At 38.5% G+C, this 17,964-nt stretch overlaps 1 protein-coding gene across 3 annotated transcripts in view; it reads left to right on the top strand.

Annotated features, from left to right (window-relative positions):
• NGLY1 (N-glycanase 1) overlaps positions 1-17,964 on the top strand; it is a 63,776-nt gene that overhangs the window by 29,852 nt on the left and 15,960 nt on the right. For all 3 annotated transcript variants that reach the window (XM_060011569.1, XM_060011567.1, XM_060011568.1), the window contains exons 4-7: positions 6,048-6,216; positions 12,570-12,792; positions 15,012-15,133; positions 16,259-16,404. In XM_060011569.1, coding sequence (XP_059867552.1) covers positions 6,048-6,216; positions 12,570-12,792; positions 15,012-15,133; positions 16,259-16,404 — 660 coding nt within the window. The remainder of the gene's footprint in view (positions 1-6,047; positions 6,217-12,569; positions 12,793-15,011; positions 15,134-16,258; positions 16,405-17,964) is intronic.

Raw genomic sequence — 17,964 nt, 5'->3', positions numbered from 1 at the left:
TTCTTTGTCTTTGGGTGTAGAATATCTTTTTTGGTAGGTTCCAGTCTTTTTCATCCATGATTGTTCAGCAGTTAGTTGTTATTTTGCTGTTTTCCTGAGAGGAGATGAGCTCAGGTCCCTCTGCTCCACCATCTTGTCTCCTCTCTGTTCTGTTTATAATTTTAAATTGACACCAATTCTGCTTATTGTATGCAAAGCCCTTCTCTAGTCTCCACATCAAAGTCAAATTTGTTCCATCTTGAAGATGTTAAAGAGTTAAGTCAGAATTGCAGAACCTTCAAATGCAGACTTAAAACGGTAGGAGCCCAGCATGAAGAGCACTCGGGTTCAGCCTCCTGGCCGCCCTGGTGTCTTCTTCCCCTGGCTGTGCACCTCTGAGTTAGTCGATTTTTAAACTATTTAAATCTCATAAGACAACTTCTTAGTCTGGATCTATATGCAAACTTTGTAAGAGGAGAAATCTCCTCCTCGTCTCCCTTGGACACAAGATTTAAATGTTCAATTTCTTGTTCGTGAACCATTCTTAAAAGTAACATATATTTACATACTTTCAACAGGCAATTATGACACATATTTACATTGGCATTCTTAATATTCTTTAGAAATGATGATGTGGTATATTTTGACATGAAGACAATTATGTGGTGAAAAAAAGGTGAACTAAGAATTCCAAAATTAAACAACATATGTTGTGTGTTTGTGTGTATTTTCATTTTTCTTATTAAAAACACACATACATAAATGTGTTCATTTTTAAAAGGTCTGGAAAGCTGTACACAGATATCTCAGCTATAATTTTCTCTGAGTGGTGAAATTATAGTGATTTCACATTATTTATACCATTCAGTATTTCCTGAAAACTTTCTGCAACATTTATTACTGTTACAAATAGAATAAAGCGGTTTTTGTAAGAAATGTTTATTGAAGTCACAAGTTGATTAAAACTGTCGTTAAAAATTTATTAAACATAACTTTTATGTTAAGAAAACAGGTTCTAAATTTAAAAGCCATTGAAGCAAAGGGTTGTAAAAAGGTAGAAAGAGGGCTGGTGGGCTTGAGAAGCCTTGTCCTTTACTAAAGAAGTAAATTTGCTGATCCAAATTCCACTGCTTCTATCACTGCTTCTATTTTGTGTGATTTGACAGAAATACACATTGTACTTGTTTTCTGATAAAGAGTCTTAAATATCTCACATTAGAAACCAAATAATTGGAATCCAGATATGATTAGTGAAGAAAAAAATCTTTTTTGCTCTAAAACAGATTTCATGTTTTAAACTCCCATTTGTATTCCAAATAACTTTTAACTCTTAAGCAATGAACTGTTGCCTCCTTTACATGGTTACCCAGCTGCTATAATGGCCATGCAATCAGCAAACTTCTATTTTTATGAATTAGTTTTTTTGGCACTGCGCTAATGAGTATTTAAAGAAATAAGGCAAAGAAAATAAACTTTATTCTTCCAGATTGTTTGAGTGCCATTGTTTGTTTCTGTGTCAGTTCTGGTAAAAAGCACACTCCTTCCTGCTGTGGATGCCCTGGGTTTCCCACCTTCAGGTCTGCCCCATCTCTTCTGTCATCTGTTAGTAGAGTAAATGTGTCTGCACCTACTAAAGGCCAGCCCGTCCTCTGTACCTGTGTTCCTCTCCTCTGTTCACCGTGGGATCGCAGGTGGGCTGTGCAGTCTTGACCTGCCCCTTTTCTTGGAGATTCTTCTCAGTGGCATTGAAACCTTGCTTGAGGCCAGTTTTCATCTAAGCTTGGACCATTGGCATCAGAATAACCTGGACACGCAGATTCCCGGACAAACCCCAGACAGGCTGAGCCAGAAAGAGAGGGGGGAGCTTGGAAACCTGCATTCTTCCCAAGCAGATTAACGTTTATGAACCTCTCATGTAGGTCTTAGAAACAAGCTGTCACACAAGTATCCCTGGATCGTGCATTCCTGTATTTCTGACTTCCTCTTCACAGCAACTTTCAGGGAGAATCCCCAGTACGCATCCCTGCATCTGTACTCCTCATGTACTTGTCTTGCAGGTCTCCTCATTCTAACATGTGCCCCGTCAGTAAAACATTTCTGAGCATGTCCTCTCAATGTGTATTTATTTGTTTATAAATTATATACATATACTAGTATGTCAGTGTACTCGATGCATTATAAAACAATGTAAAGAGGAGCTAGAAAATAAGTAACATTTTTAAATTAAAAAACGTATTAACACTATATCATTTCAAGAACATGATAAGTAGACATGTCTTATTTTAAATACTCTTGATTATTTTGTTTGTCAGATCTCAGTAGATTGTGATTTTTTTTTTTTTTGGCATTAAAATATGGCTGTTGAAGGGGCTCATACTAAAATAATAGATGGGTTAGCCCTGCCAGTTTCTTCTTGTAACACTCCACATGTGCTTACATTGTAAGTATTAGCCTCAGTGCCTACAGGTCTTGGAAATCTTTTTTAAGCCAGGTTGAGGGTTAAATTAGTTAAAACCGCACAGTATAATCTGTAAATCCACTGAACCAGGCACATTTGAACTGCAGAAGTTTGTAGCATCATGGGAGCAGAAGTAGGAATGAGCCGTGCCACTGTGAACCCCTCCACTTTGTGGGACTTTCTTCCCTCAGGATGGCTTCTGTAGCCTGGGAGGAAGCCACCATTGATCCAAATATTAAATATTATAATAAATTGCTTTACTTTTTGGACAAAAAAATAATATAAATAGAAGTTGTAATATTTTCTGTCCCTATCCCAGTGGACCACTTTGTACAGCTCCTTTGGGGCACCTGGCCCACTTCGGGACACCACTTATACCACTGAGTCTCTTAAAACTTGTTTTCCTTATTAACACTGTTACAAAACTTATTACTAAGATCATCAGTGATCTCCATGCTGCTAAACTTAATGGACTTTTTTCAGTTCATTTTTATTTGACCGTTCGTAGTTTTTAGCTCAGTTGACCATTTCCTGGTGTTTCTCCTATTATAAGTGGTTCAACCATTGACCCAGTTGCTCATATGTGAATCATTCCCAAATATTTTTCTACTTTCCTAACTGCCCCCTGACCCCACGGTTCAGTCACTAGGATTTGTTGATTCTACTTCCTACATGTTTTTCGTACCCATTCACTATTCTCCCACCTCTGTCCCCACGCTGGTTTAAGCCTCCGCTCCCTCAGAGTTCGGCAGTGGTCCCCCAGTGAGTCTTCTGAGGCCTGCCTTCTCCCCCCTACAGCTGGTGTCAGACTCAGAGAACACAAATCTGATCATTTTACTCCCTTGCTTAGGTTTCTTTAATAGCTTCCCATTACAGTGGAAAGAGACAGGGAAGATCTAGATGCTTCCCCAGCCCAACTTCTTGCTCAGCTGTCTCGCACCATCATTTCCCCTGGGTGCTCTGTGCTCCAGACACACTGACTTTCTCTCTGATCCTTCACAGCATGTTAAGTGTATCCCCCTGTGCAGACTCCCCGGCTACCTGCACGTTGCTCCCTGTGACAGGAATGGTCTTCTCCCTTCCCTGGTTACCAGCTGCTTCTCATCCTTCATATTTTACTGCAAATATCATTTCTCCAGGGAATTCTAGTTGTACAGTTACACTGTCCTCTGTGTTTGCTTTATAACTCTTACCGTACATATGAATAAACTGTCTAACCATTATATCCCCCGTACCTAACAGGTAATAAAGGCTCCTTAAATATTTGAGTAAATTAGCATCATTGTAGCAATATTTGTTTCTGTATCCACAGACTCCCTACTCTGTGAGGATAATGTCCTTGTCTGGTTTGGTCTCCATTATTTTTCCATCATCTAACACATATGCACACACACATTTACACACAAACATTTGTCGACTTCATGTGAAGATTCTCTTGTTTCTTGTTTAATGCCTTCCCCTTTAGACTGTAAAGTGATGATGTCTATTTTGTGCACCCATGCCCAGTGCTTGATACAGTGCCTGACATTACAGTAAGTATTTGGTAATGGTTTTTATTTTTTAAATTAATCTATCTCTGCCTTTTAATAAACAGGTTAATCCATTCCTATTTACTGTAATTCTAATATGTTTGAACTTACTTCTGACATCTTATTTTGTGTTGTCTGTGTCCTTCTTGTTTTTTTTTTTCTTTTTCTATTTTTGTTTAGATTGATCAAGTTTTCTTCCATTATTTTCCCTCTAAAAATTAGGAAGTTAAGTATCCTCCTTTTAGTCTTCTCATTATTCTCTTTAAATTTCTAATGCAGGTATTTACTTTATATTTTTCTACCAACATCTTACAACAAGACAGGAACCTCAGAAAGTATTTACTCTTCTCCCTTCCCTGCCACCTTTCTTAGATTTTGCTTTTCAATTATCATTATTTATAACAATCAGAACTTAAGTTTAACTAGTTTGTTTGGTTTTTATTTAACTTGCTCCTGCTCTTTTATCCCAGGTTCTACTCCTTGGTGTTCTGTTTATTTACTTTGGCTATATTATATTTGGGGGGGACAATAACTTTTCTAATAATTTTTTAAAATAGGATTTGGGAGTGATATATTTTCTGCATTGTTACATATCAGAAAATGTGTTTATTTTGCCCTTCTATGTAATTAGTTTGCCTGGGTATGCGTCGTATGTTCTCATTTTCTCTCAGTATTTCAGAGATTTTACTCCGTTGTTTCCAGTGAGATGTCTGATATCATTGAAGGCTCTTAGTATTTTGTTTTTAATCCTTTTTACTGTCATGAAATGTCACTATTACATACCTGGTATAGTTTTTGTTTTTGTTTTCCCATTCACACTGGCTCTTTCTTCAACTCTCAGAGATTTTCCATTATTTCTTTGAGAAGTTTTTTCTTCCATTTTTTTCTACGCTACTTTCTAGACTTCCTGTTAGCTGGATTTGGGAAGTTTGGGGGTTTATCCTCAGTGTCAGTGTCTATTTGTTCTTTTGTACTGCATCCTCAGAAAATGTCTCAGTCTTCTAATTGATTGATCACTTAGCTGTGTTTGTTCTGCTGTTTGACACACCATCTGTGCTACATTTCAGTGTTTACATTTTTAATTTCCTAGATCCATAGTTTTCTTTCTCTGACTCCAGTGTACTCTTGCACTTCTAAAGATAGACTTTTTTTAGTCTTCTGTATTTGCTGCCATTGCCACAGGTTCCTTCTTCTGCTGTTGATTCTAGTGCATCTTCTCAACAATACGGGTTGTTGGAGATTCACAGGGGTCTGGGAGTCCCTGCTAGCCTATCTGTGAATACCACATGTGGTTTCAGCCACTGTGGGGAGGGACAGGACATGCCGCCAGGTGGGCTTTGCCTGAGCAGCGCCTCTTCTGAGCCGGGGCGCTCGTCTTTCCTTTTAGAAGTCTAAGCGTCCACCCTCACTGCCCAGAGACACACTTTTTTGTTGACAGTGGTGACCAGAATGTCTAGCTGTTCCTCCCGTGGAGCCCAGCAGCCTTCCTCACGCTTACTCCAAGGCCCCTTCCTGCTTTGCGGGTCCTCAGGCTCCTCTCTCCTTGGGATTATTTTGAGAACTTTTTCTTAGTTTTTGTAACCACTCTCTCTAGAGGGCCTATTGCCATTGTTTCTTCCTTTAGTCCATTTGCATCTGCCTTTCCTCTCAGGAATTCCTCCAAATTCCTGATCCCTTGAGAGTAGTCCTCGGTAGCTAATGTGCAATAAAGTTCTAAAAAAATTGTCGTTTACAGGGATTTGAAGTGGAAACAGCTGTCAGATGCATTGCTTAGAGTGTTGTCTTGTTCCAGGTGTGTGGTCAAGAGTTCAGCATATCCCTGCCTAAATATTTATATCCTCAGTAACATACTTTCAGATGAAAATACAGACATGTCTTAGACTGTGATACAGATATGGCTGTCTCCTAATACTAATTTTGTAAAGGTTTTGGGTATAACTATTATATTTCAATGAATCCATGCATTCTTTATCTGTGAAATCATAGAACCCGTGTGTTTTTATTATGTTTAACATAGAACCGGTGTTATTATTTTTATAGCATATGGAGAAAAGCTAATTTCATTATTTTCTTTCTGTTAGGTTACTACTGGTGATTCAGTCATTCTAAAAGCTCTTCAGTCCAACATTCAGCATGTACTGGTCTATGAGAACCTTGCTGTCCAGGAGAAAGTGCTGGCTTGTATTCCAGTCCAAGAACTAAAAAGGAGATCACAAGAAAAGTTATCTAGAGCTAGAAAATTGGATAAAGGTAGTGGCTTTACATAACCATTCATTGCTAAATATGCATCATTGCTAAATAAATGGGAATGCTGAAATGGTGCCTTTTGCTGTTGACATTGTAAATACATAACCCAGTTCTATTTGGATTTTTAAGGAGTACAGTAGTATAATTTTTTATTGCGTACACCTCCTGCACACTGGAATGTGTATTTGCAGTTTAATCATTGATATATGATTTTTTTTTCAGATATAGTAGATCTTTAGTCCATGGAATATATGATGGCATTATTAGAAGATTCTAATGTGAATCGGAGAAAAACCTTACTCAAAATTAATTCATGTGATTAGACCACTGACTCCCTTTAATAGACAGTTACTGATAAAGAGTGTGGATATAGAAGCCAGCTACCTGGGTATAAATTCAGCTCTGACTCTTACTGAGCAAGTAGTTTAATCTCCTTACCTCAGTTTCTTCATTTGAAAATAGGAATGATAATTTTAAGAGATAACTGAGATAGTACATGTAAATGGCTCAGAACAGTGCCTGCCACATTCATCAAGCAATAATTGTTTGTTATTTTCATTAATGGTCTTAGGATTTTAGTTGTTAAATGTTTCCAACTTCAGCATTTTTACTTTGAGTTTTATGTAATTGGTTTTTATCTGTTAAGTCATTTCTTAATACTGTCCTTTCTAGGGGGTTCTGTAGTATTTTTTTGGTGGCTGCCCTAGTTTACAGTAAACATTTTTTTTCCAATTTAAAAAAAAATTATCTTATATTGGTATACTTGATTGATAATGTTGTGTTAGTTTCAGGTGTACAGCAAATTGATTTAGTTAAACAGATACATGTATCTATTCTTTTTCAGATTCTTTTCCCGTGCAGCTTATTGTAGAGTACTGAGTAGAGTTCCCTGTGCTATACAGTAGGTCCTTGTTTATCCATTTTATATATAGTGGTGTGTGTATGTCAATCCCAGACTCCCAATTTATCCCTCCCCCTCCTTCAAAAGCATTATGCTGCTTCGTGTGTAGTGCAGATACGTTTCAACAGAATGTCTCAATTCTTCCTTCCCATCCCTTGAGACTCTGCTGTCATTCATTTCACTTACCCAGACACTGTAATCACTCAGTACATTGCTATTGTTGTTATTTAAGCCGTTACTCTTTAGACTAAGTAAGAATGAGGAAAATAACAGATTTTATGTTACCTTCATGCATTCTTCCCCTGATGCTCTTCCTGTATGCAGGCCGGAGTTTATGACCATCACTTTTCTTCTTCCCGAAGAACTTCTTTTACTGTTTCTTTCAGGGCAGGTATACTAGAGGTGAAGTCCCTCAGTTTTTCTCTGCCTCAGAAAGTCTTTATTTCTCCTTCACTGTTGAAGGATAGTATCCCTGGGATAGGTTGGTGGGGATTTTTTCTGTCAATGACACTTTAAATTTCTATTCACTCTGCTGCCTGCTTGTTTATGAGGAGAAGTCTACCGTAATTTCTATCTTTATTCTTCTTTAGGTTTCTCCCACCTGTGAAGCTGGGGATGGAGGGAGACCTCCCCCTCCATCCCCAGCTTCACTCAGGATTTTCTCTTTGTTTTTAGTTTTCTTCAGTTTGCATATGATGTGCATATGATGTGCATATGTGTGGTTTCTTGGTACTTATCCTGGTTGGTGTTTTCTGAGCGTCCCAGATCTGTGGTTTGGTGCCTCATTAATTTTGGAACATTCTTGGCCATTATTGCTTCAGGTATCTCTTCTGCTCCTTTCTCTCTTTCTTTTCCTTCTGATATTCCAAAATAGGGTATCCTATTCCACCTTTATTTATCAACCGTTTCCCACCATCGTTAGATGTTCTGGTCCATTTTTTAAATTCTCCCACCATAATTGGATGTTCTAGGTGTTTTGTTCCTTTGTTTTTATTCTCTTTTTTCCTCTTTGATTTTCAGTTTGGGACGTTTCTGTTGACCTGTCTTCAGGCTCAGTGATTGTTTCCTTGGCTGTGTCCAGTCTGCTGATGAGCCCGTGAAAGGCATTCTTTATCTCTGTTAGAGCATTTTTGGTTTCTAGCATTTTTTTACAGTTTCCATCCTTCTGCTTACATTGTTCTCACATGTTGTCTACCTTTCTCATTAGCGCGCCAAACATATTAATCATAGTAATTTTAACTTCCCTAATTCCAAAATTTGTGCCGTATATGAGTGGTTCTAATGCTTTGCTTTACCTCTTCAGACTTTTTTCTTTCCTTCAGGTTTTTCCTTGCCTTTTAGCATGCCTCCTAATTTTTTTGTTAAATGTTGGATACGATGTATTGGGTAATAGGAACTGAGGTGAACAGGCCTTTTGTGAAAGGTGTAAATGTCCATTTTACTAGGAATTGGACACCGTTAACGACATTGTGTTTAATGTTTGCTGTAAGTGTCAGGGGCTTTGGGTTCCTCTGGTGTTCTTGGGGTCCCTCTGTTGTCTGTGGGCTTCCCTAAGGACCCCTCCTTAGCTCGAGTCTGCATCCTGCAGATGGTTTAGTTGTAATCATCCCCTATTGTTGTACCGGAGTCCTGTTGGTGTGGTGGTGAGGTGTGGGAGAGGAGCATTCTGTAATCTTAGGGTTAAATCTCAGGGTCTTAGGGGGCCTTATGCTCGGCCCTGTGACCCACCCCCCATAGGTGAGACAGGAAGACCAGAGGGGCCTAGAGTCAGAGAAGTGCCCTTTCCCCAAACTTACTTAAGCTACAGGTTTGTTGTGAGACCTTGAAACAGTTCTTCCTCTTCTTGAATTAACAGGGTTTTTTGGTTTTTTTCTATTTATAAAACAAGGATGCTTATCAGCATGTGGTCACGGAGGCTCTGTCCATTTCAAAGTACTGTGGTCCTGTACGTGATGCCTGACATACATGCCTATTTCGCAGGTACTTACTGTCATGTTGTGTGTGTGCTGAGCCCTGCAGAGGAGACATAGTTAGCAATGTCCCTGCTGACGTTTGCCCTGGCATTTTTTCCCTCTAATTATAAAAGTAATACCTGTTTTATGTAGAAAATTCAGGAAATAGGGGGAAGATAAGCCATCCATAATTTCATCACATCAGAACGCAACTTCTAAGATTGTGTATACAGTTGACCCTTGAACAACACAGTTTGAACCGTGCGGGCCCGCTTACACGCAGGTTTTTTTTCTCTAAAGACATGCTACAGTACTACATGGTCCAAGGTTGGTTGAATCCGTGGATGTGGGACCACAGAGCGTTGACTGTAAAGTTATACATGGATTTTCCACTGCGTGGGGGAGATCAGCACCCATAACCCCTGCATTGATCAAGGGTCAACTGTATATCCTTTCACACTTGAAAATATAAGGGCAGGATAATGGCGTTTTAATGTAAGTAGGAAAGAAGGAACACTTCTTTTCTGGTAGAGGCATTGGCAACTGCAAAGGCTCCGTGGGTGGGAGTGAGCTTGGCATGTTTAGGGGATGGAAGGAGGGCACCTGGCGTAGCAGAAGGAGCAAGACAGAAAGCTGAGAGAGGCAAAGGCAAACATTAGTTTCCTGTGCTGCTGTAGCAAATTACCACAAACGTGGCTCCTCGAAACGGCAGGAGAGTGCTGTCTCACAGCTCCGGAAGCCGGAAGTCCGTAATCAGTATCCCTGGGCCGAAGTCAAGGTGTGGGCAGGGCTGGAGGGGAGAAGCTCTCCCTGCCCCTGTCCGCTTCTGGGGGCTGCCTGCAGTATGGCTTGTGGCTGCACCACTGCAGTCCAGAAGACCAGCATCTTCACACCCAGCTCCTCTGCCGCTGCATCACCTTCCCCTCTGTAAAGTGTCCCACTGCTTCCCTCTTGAAAGGACACGTGTGATTGCATTTAGGGCCCCCGTTTAGTACGTAGGATAATCTCCCTGGCTCAGAATCCTTACTGCATCATATCTGCGGAGGCTTTCTTTTTTTTTTTTTTTTTTTGCCTTCTTTGGTAGGATTCACGGGCTCCAGGGGTTAGAGTGTGGACATCTTTTGGGGGAGCTACTTTTCGGCCTACCACAGGGGCCAGCTGAAAGAACAAGAGTGGCGACTTTGGCTTGTATTCTGAATGAGATGGAAACCCATGGGAGGGTTTCAGTCGACTCAGGCTACCTTGCATTCTTAAAAAGATCACTCTGCTGTAGGGACTTGTTGGAGAAAACAGGATGAGAGTTCTGTTTTTCTTAAAGTTCATTTTTAGTCCAGCATTCACGAATATCTCCTTGTTGAGAAACTTTCATGTTGTACAGGAAAAGCTGAACTCTCCCTGCCAGTCAGTCCTCTGCCTCCTCTTCTGCAGGTAACAGCTATTACCACGTGACGTGTTCCTTTTCATATCTTTTCCTGTGTATTTCCACTCATAAATAGTTATCTGTAAAAATAAATAAAGTTGCATGGGTTTAATAAAGTGTATCATCTCCCATATATTCAGCTCCGTGGTGATTTTCATTTACTGACATGTCTTGGAAGTCATTTTCCCTCCCCCTAGTGCTCTGTAGTGTGCATGCACTGCTATTTATACAGTTCCCCACTGGTGGACACCAAGATTTCCCTGTTCTGAAGGCTGCTGCAGTGAAGATCCTTGTAAAGCATGCCTGCCTACATGAAGGAAGGTTTCGCTGGGTTAGATATAAAAGTATCAAGGGTTGTGTGATACTTTTATACTACAGTGGATCCCTGCCAAACAAATCGCCTTCCAATTTATACCAGAAGTGTCTGGGAGTGTTTGTTTCAACTTAATGAAATTATTGAACTTCTTTTATGGTCTGTACTAATTTTTCTAATGGGTTCTGTTAATATTCTTACTGATTTATAGACGTTCTTAATATATTCTGTATACTTTTCTTTGTTAGACTCATTACATTTTTCTCTCAGTATTCTTTAATTTCATTCAGTGTATCTTGAAATTCAAAAGTTACAAATTTTAATGAGAAAATTATTTTTTCCGTTTTTGTTTTTACAGTTGTGTTTTGTTTTCTACACCAAAGTCATAAACGTAAACTTCTACTGTTCCTTTTATAATATTCCCTCTCTGTGTATAGTGTTTATATATATGTATTAGAATGAATGTAGTAGGGATCTGATATTTGGATAGCTACTCGTCCCGATACCATTTGTTGAACAATCCATCCTCTTAGAACTACTTTAAAGGCTAACTTTATTAAATACTGTGTATCACTTAGAAATCTATCTTTCAGGACTCTTTGCTTTGTTTCATTCATCTCTGTCTATTCTTTATCAGTATCACAATATTTTAATTATTAGAATTTTGTAATGTGTTTTGATGTACTGTAGACACATTTATCTCATTCTTAGTCAAAGTTGTGTTGATCATTTTGTGCCTTTCCTCTTTCACATGAATTTTGCAGTTAGCTTATCAAAGTTTATGAAAAATTATTTTGTAATTTCAGTTGATTGCATTAAAGTACAGGTTATTTTAACAACTTTGAGTTTTCCCATTCAAGAACATAATGTATTTTGGCCTTTTAATATTCTCTGTAGTTTTTTTTTCTTCTATAGTTTTTTTATTTTGAAACGTATCAAACATAAATACAAGAATAGCGTATAACAGATCAAACACCTGTGCCCAGCATCAGACTTTATTAGATCTTAACATTATGCCATATATCTCCTTCATATATTTTTTTATTTTTAATAATAAAATATTAAAGATAGGAATGAGAATCCCCATATATGTCCCGAGATTGTTTTCCCCTCTCCTTTTTCCCAGAGATACCACTGTCTTGAATATGGTCGAGAGAGAGATCTTTTTATTTGATAAAGTGGATATAATAATATATGTCATGCTCGCTTGCTAGGGTTGTTTTAGATAGATAGTACACATGGTTGTGCTTTTATGTGTTTTGTGAATTATATTGAATGATGGTGAATTATATTGTACAGTTGAAGCACTAATAGAAAAGCTAACAGGATGATTTTTAAGGTATCCAGAATTCTGTGATTTCTGCCTGTAATAACTGTGGTTGTTTCATATTTACTTGTGAATATACCTGATAACAAATATAATGCAGTCATTTAAAAATGTTTGCCAAAATCAGACTTTGTTACCTTCCAGGTGCTTCAGGATCAACTCCAAACTGTCAGTAGTTCCCTGAGAGGTGGTTGTATTCAGCATGGTGTCGGTCAGAGGATGCAGTAAAGTCCCACTGCTTTGAGTGTGCAGTGGATTACGTCCTTGTATTTCAGCCTGCTTCACAATACACTGACAATTCTGTCCGCATCCTATTTGTGAAGACCTTTTAGATCATCTTCTGTTTTCATATATTTCAGCCTCATATTTGAGGATAAAATGCACATGGATGTTTTTAGTTTTTTATGCTCTAAATCTTACTTGGTTCTGTTGTAACTTCTCAGGTACTAATGTAAGTGAAGAGGACTTTCTTTTGCTGGAGCTTTTACACTGGTTTAAGGAAGAATTTTTTCACTGGGTGGATGACATTTTGTGCAGCAAATGTGGTGGCCAGACTAAGTCTAGAGGCGAATCATTGTTCCCCAGTGATGATGAGCGGAAGTGGGGTGCAAACAGAGTGGAAGATCACTACTGTGACGCCTGCCAGTTCAGCAATCGATTTCCAAGGTGAGCATCCCCTGGACACTGAAGTCAGAATAATCTTATTGGGATGGCTAGAAGAGAATTTTATTAAATCAACTTGTAATCTTCGTTTTAGTTATTAGAAGTATATTCCTCTAGGACAGGGGTCAGCAAGCTATGGCTGACTGGCTCAATCCAGCCCACATCCTATTTTTGCAAATAAAGTTTTATTGGGACACATCCATGCTGCTTCAATAGCTTATGGTCTGTAACTGTTTTCACATTACAATGTCAAGAGTTGAATACTGGCAACAGAGACCATATGGTCTGCACAGTCTAAAACATCTACGGTCTGGCTTTATATAGGAAATGTTTGTTGACTCTTGAATATAAATTGAGTGTAGTTCTAGCAACTTAATGCTGTAAATCTTGTATTTTTATTCTTTTAATACATAAGTTTTAACTTTCTGATAACTTTAATAATAATACTGATAACACATAAAATGATGCTGAAACACTAGAATAATAGTGATCATTGTGATAGTAAATACAGTGCTGTACTCAAAATCATCAGATGGAAATATGGAAGGTGAAAGTATAGTATAGGACCATCTTTTTTTTTTGGCTGTTCTGTGTGGTACACGGGATCTTAGTTCCCCGACCAGGGATCGAACCCGCGCCCCCTGCAGTGGAAGCGCCGAGTCCTAACCACTGGACCGCCAGGGAAGTCCCCTCATCATATTTTATCTTGAATGACAGAAGTTTAATTAGGGGCCTCTGCTACCAACCTAACCTACCCTCATATCTCTAAATTCAAACTAAGGAAACTGGAACTTTTCTGTTCACTTTTTCCATCCTTTATAAGTCTCTTATCAGATGTTCTTAATTGACAATACTTGTAAAGTTTGGTTGTATCATCAGGCAAGAAAAGATATCAAGTTTTTGAAATACCTGATTTTGGGGGCTTAGGGACTCAGTTCCGTCCTAATGAGGAATCAGTCCTGTGATATACAGAGTCTAAGATAAACAGAATCCACTGTCCAATAATTATCTAAAATAAGCGCAGGTTATTTTTTCATTCAGCATATGTGTGCACAGGTACTTGGCAAAGATGTGAAGATAAAAGATGTCTGTGATTAAATCCTGTCTTCATAAGGTCTAAGCAGTTGGGTGTCAACTGATAGTGCGGGGAGACAGAGGCTAACAAAGGTGTCTGTACCGAGCATTGTCCTTTTCCCTCCTAACCGTGTGCTTGTCTTACTGTTAGCTGTTCTCTGGGTAGGGCTGGGAGGATGAACACTATTAATCAGAGACCAAGCAGCCTTTCAAGTTGGCAAGAGTGTGTTTAGAAGATGGAGGCGTAGGATGCTCTAATTCTGCTGCCGTTACTTCTTCAGGTTAATACGCAACTTCTTCCAGTAACTACCTTACCTAAACCATAAATTCATTTAACTTAGCTCAAGCAAGAGCATCTGCTTGATTGAAGACAGCTTGTCATTGCAGATACGGTTCATTCACAGCTGACATCGCTGCTCACTTTTCCTGAGTAGCTTTATTAGCTCAAAATCCTTCTCAACACAATATGCAAATTTTGATGTGCTTCAGCTTTATGATAATTTTATAACTGGAGTAACTTTTTTAAAGAATGTTGCCAACACATTTCAGAACACAACTTGCAAATTAGCAAACACCTGTAAGTAATTCAGCAGAATAAAATTTCAATCCAAATGGTTGTTAGAAAGAAGAATAGTATTTTAAGTAAAACTGAGTTCAACTAAGCTTTAAAATCTTCCTTGAGTTATTTGTTAAAGTTGTTTACCTTTGAAGTACAATGAGCTAATTATACCACTTGTTAGAGTAACACTAATGCTTAATGCAGATTTCCTAGAGAACCTGCCTGTCCAGATCCTGCCTGTCCTTCAAGGCCCAGTTCAGGATCAAGCCCTCCTCCCCGACCCCTCCCCCATGACACTAATTCTGACCTGTTGTAGGGTAGGTATCACAGTCTGCTGTGTATTTAAATGATTTGTGTTCTCTCCTTCCCTCTCTCAGGACTGTAAGCTCCTTGAAGGCTGTACCACTGTTGAATCATTTTCCACCCAGGATTCTAGCACAATGCCTCACATAATCTAGGCTCTTTAATTGTTATTTAAGAATACGAAGTTAAGAAATATTACTGTTTAGCACGGAGGTAATGTAAATTCTTCAGAATGCTTGATTTCTATAATGAATCGAAGCTTTTTGTTGTTGTTATTTTAAACCAGGTATAATAATCCCGAGAAACTTCTGGAAACAAGATGTGGACGGTGCGGGGAGTGGGCCAATTGTTTCACACTGTGCTGCAGAGCCCTGGGCTTCGAAGCCCGCTACGTCTGGGATTACACAGGTGCGGACGCCATGTGGGCAGAGGCCAGGGTGGTCTTGCTGACTTCAGGATGGGGTGTACAGTCCCTCCTTGTCAGTCTGTGTTTCCATTTGCCTTCTGTAAATAGCAGTAATCCCAGCCTCGTGGGGTTTTTTTTTTTTTTTAATGGGGATCACAGGATTGTTTTTAGTACCCCTAGCATTTTGCCTGGTACTTTACACTATAAACATTTTTTATTAACAATTTATCGTGACATTTTAGTAGTGCTGTTTCTCTATGGATAAGAACGTGTGTAATAATGTTCTGTAGAAATCTTCATTTTTGTAGAGATTAGTGTAAAAGATTTAGTAATCTTAATATACAATAAAATATAATAATAGCCATGTGAGATTTATATTGTCCTTATTTAGTTATAACTTGTGTCACATGTTAAAAAGTTTTTCTTCTTAGATCTTTTTACTTGTGTTTCTGTTATTTTCTTAGGATAAAATGAAACCTTCACTTAATAGTTATTGTTCTCTTAACAGTCAGATAGAGACCATCAGTAACCAGACATCCTCTGTTAGACCTCTGCTGGCCTACAGTTCCAAAGTGGAATTAACTCCTTCACATTAGCAAACTGTGTGCATTAGTCCTATGGTTTACGTGCTGTTGTTCAATGTGTTTGCCCTTTTCAGAGTTATAGCTCACATTATTTTTAATTAAGCCTAAAACTGACTGTATTAAAGGAGATTTTCCAAAACAATTGCAAGGATTTCAAAGAGAGAGAGAGGGACTTCCTTGGCGGGCCAATGGTTAAGACTCCATGCTTCCACTGCAGGGGGGCACGGGTTCGGTCCCTGGTTGGGGAGCTAGGATCTCAAATGCCGCAGGGCACGGCCAGAAAATAAAAATAAAAAGTAAAAAAAAAAAGTCATCAAGAATTGCCCCTATTAAAAAAGAAGAGAGAGAGAGAGAAATTAAAGCAGGTGTTCTAGAGTCTTGTGTGCCACAAAATGCTCACTTGTTAATTAAAATTTAGACTCTTGCATATTATCACGTGGTTCTCATCTTAGGCGTTTGTATATAGTTATTGGAAGTCTTGGTTTTATAAACTTAGCTTTTGTTTTTCCCTTTCTGTCGCGTCTTTGTCTGTCACTTGCGTAGACCACGTCTGGACAGAAGTGTACTCCCCTTCTCAGCAGCGGTGGCTGCACTGTGACGCGTGTGAAGACGTCTGTGACAAGCCCCTCCTCTATGAGATCGGCTGGGGCAAGAAGCTGTCCTACGTCATCGCATTTTCTAAAGATGAGGTAGGACGGAAGAGAAAAAATGTGTTCTAAGAATAAAATTTTTTTTTCTTTTTTGACAGCCTTTGAAGGTATAATTGACATAAAATAAGCAGCACTTGTTTAAAGTGTACAATTTAATAAGTGTTGTCATTTGTATATGCCCGAGAGATGACCTTTGCAGTCAAGGTGGTGAACACATCCATTATCCCGGGAGTTTCCTTGTGTTCGTTCTCGCTCCTTCTTGCCCCTCTCCAGGCAACCACAGATCTACTCTCTGAGACTGTACACTAATGTGCATTTCCAGAGTTGTATGTAAACGGAATCATATATACTCTTTTTGACGGGGGGGGGGGTTATTTTACTCATCATAATTATTTTGAGGTTCCTCCATGTGTTTACAAGTATCAATAATTTATTCTTTTTATTGCTGAGCAGTATTCCATCGTATGAATGTACCACGGTTTGTTTATCCATTTGCCTGTTGATGGACATTTGGGTACTTTGCAGTTTTTTTTACTATTTCAAATACAGCTGCACAAGTCTTTATATGGGCATATGCTTTCTTTTCTCTTTGGTAAATGCCTGCTAGTGGAATGACCGAATTGTATGGTAGGTGATTGTTTAACTTTTTAAAAAACTGGCTCAACTGTTTTCCAAAGTGATGATGCTGTTTTGCATTCTCATCAGCAATATGTGCGAATTCCCAGTTTCTCCATATTCTTGCTAACAGTATGGTCTGACTTTTTCATTTTAGCCCTTTTTAGGAGATGGGCGGTGGTGTCGCATTGTGGTTTCATTTGCATTTCCCTGAGGACCAACACTGAGCATCTTTTTTATGGGATTGTTTGTCATCCATTTCTCTTCTTTGCCCTTTCTTTTTTTAATTGGGTTGTTCATTTTCTTATTCTTGAGTTTTGAGAGTTCTTCATACATTCTGAATACAAGTCCTTTTTCAGGTATGTGCTTTGCAAGGATTTTCTCCCTATCTGGCTTGTCTTTTTATTCTCTCAGTGACTTTTGAAGAGAAGAAATTGATGAAGTCCAGTTTATCAATTTGTTCTTTTGTGGATCTTGCTTTTTGATGTTATGTCTAAGAGATGTTTGCCTAGCCCGAGCCACAAGGATTTTCTCCTGCATTTTCTTTTAGAAGTTTTATACTTTTAGTTTTACACTTGTGTCTGTGATCCATTTTGGGCTAATTTTTGTAGATAGTCCAAAGTGTGAATTGAAATTCATTATTTTGCATATGGATAATGAATTGTTCTAGCACCGTTTGTTGAAAAAGTTATCCCTTTCCACTGAATTGGCCTTGTACCTTTGTCAAAAATCAGTTCTATAATATATTTATATATAATTTATATATTCAGTACAATAAAAATGGAGTGTTTATTTGTTGAATTTTGTGAAATCGGCTTTGTAGGTAAGTTATAAACAGCTAAATGTTCTGAAACTTTTATCTCCTAATCACAGTCTTTCTTGGAAGTGTACTGGTTAGAAAATGAATAAAAAGCATATTCTCTTCGATTTTTTTTCCCACAGGTTTTAAAATGTTAAACAAAGGACAGCATTTAAAAAATTCTA

Source organism: Delphinus delphis, chromosome 4 (genome assembly GCF_949987515.2).
Source record: "Delphinus delphis chromosome 4, mDelDel1.2, whole genome shotgun sequence".
Lineage (NCBI taxonomy): Eukaryota > Metazoa > Chordata > Mammalia > Artiodactyla > Delphinidae > Delphinus > Delphinus delphis.
Note: the sequence above shows the minus strand (reverse complement) of the source record. Positions and strands in the feature narration are given on the sequence as shown.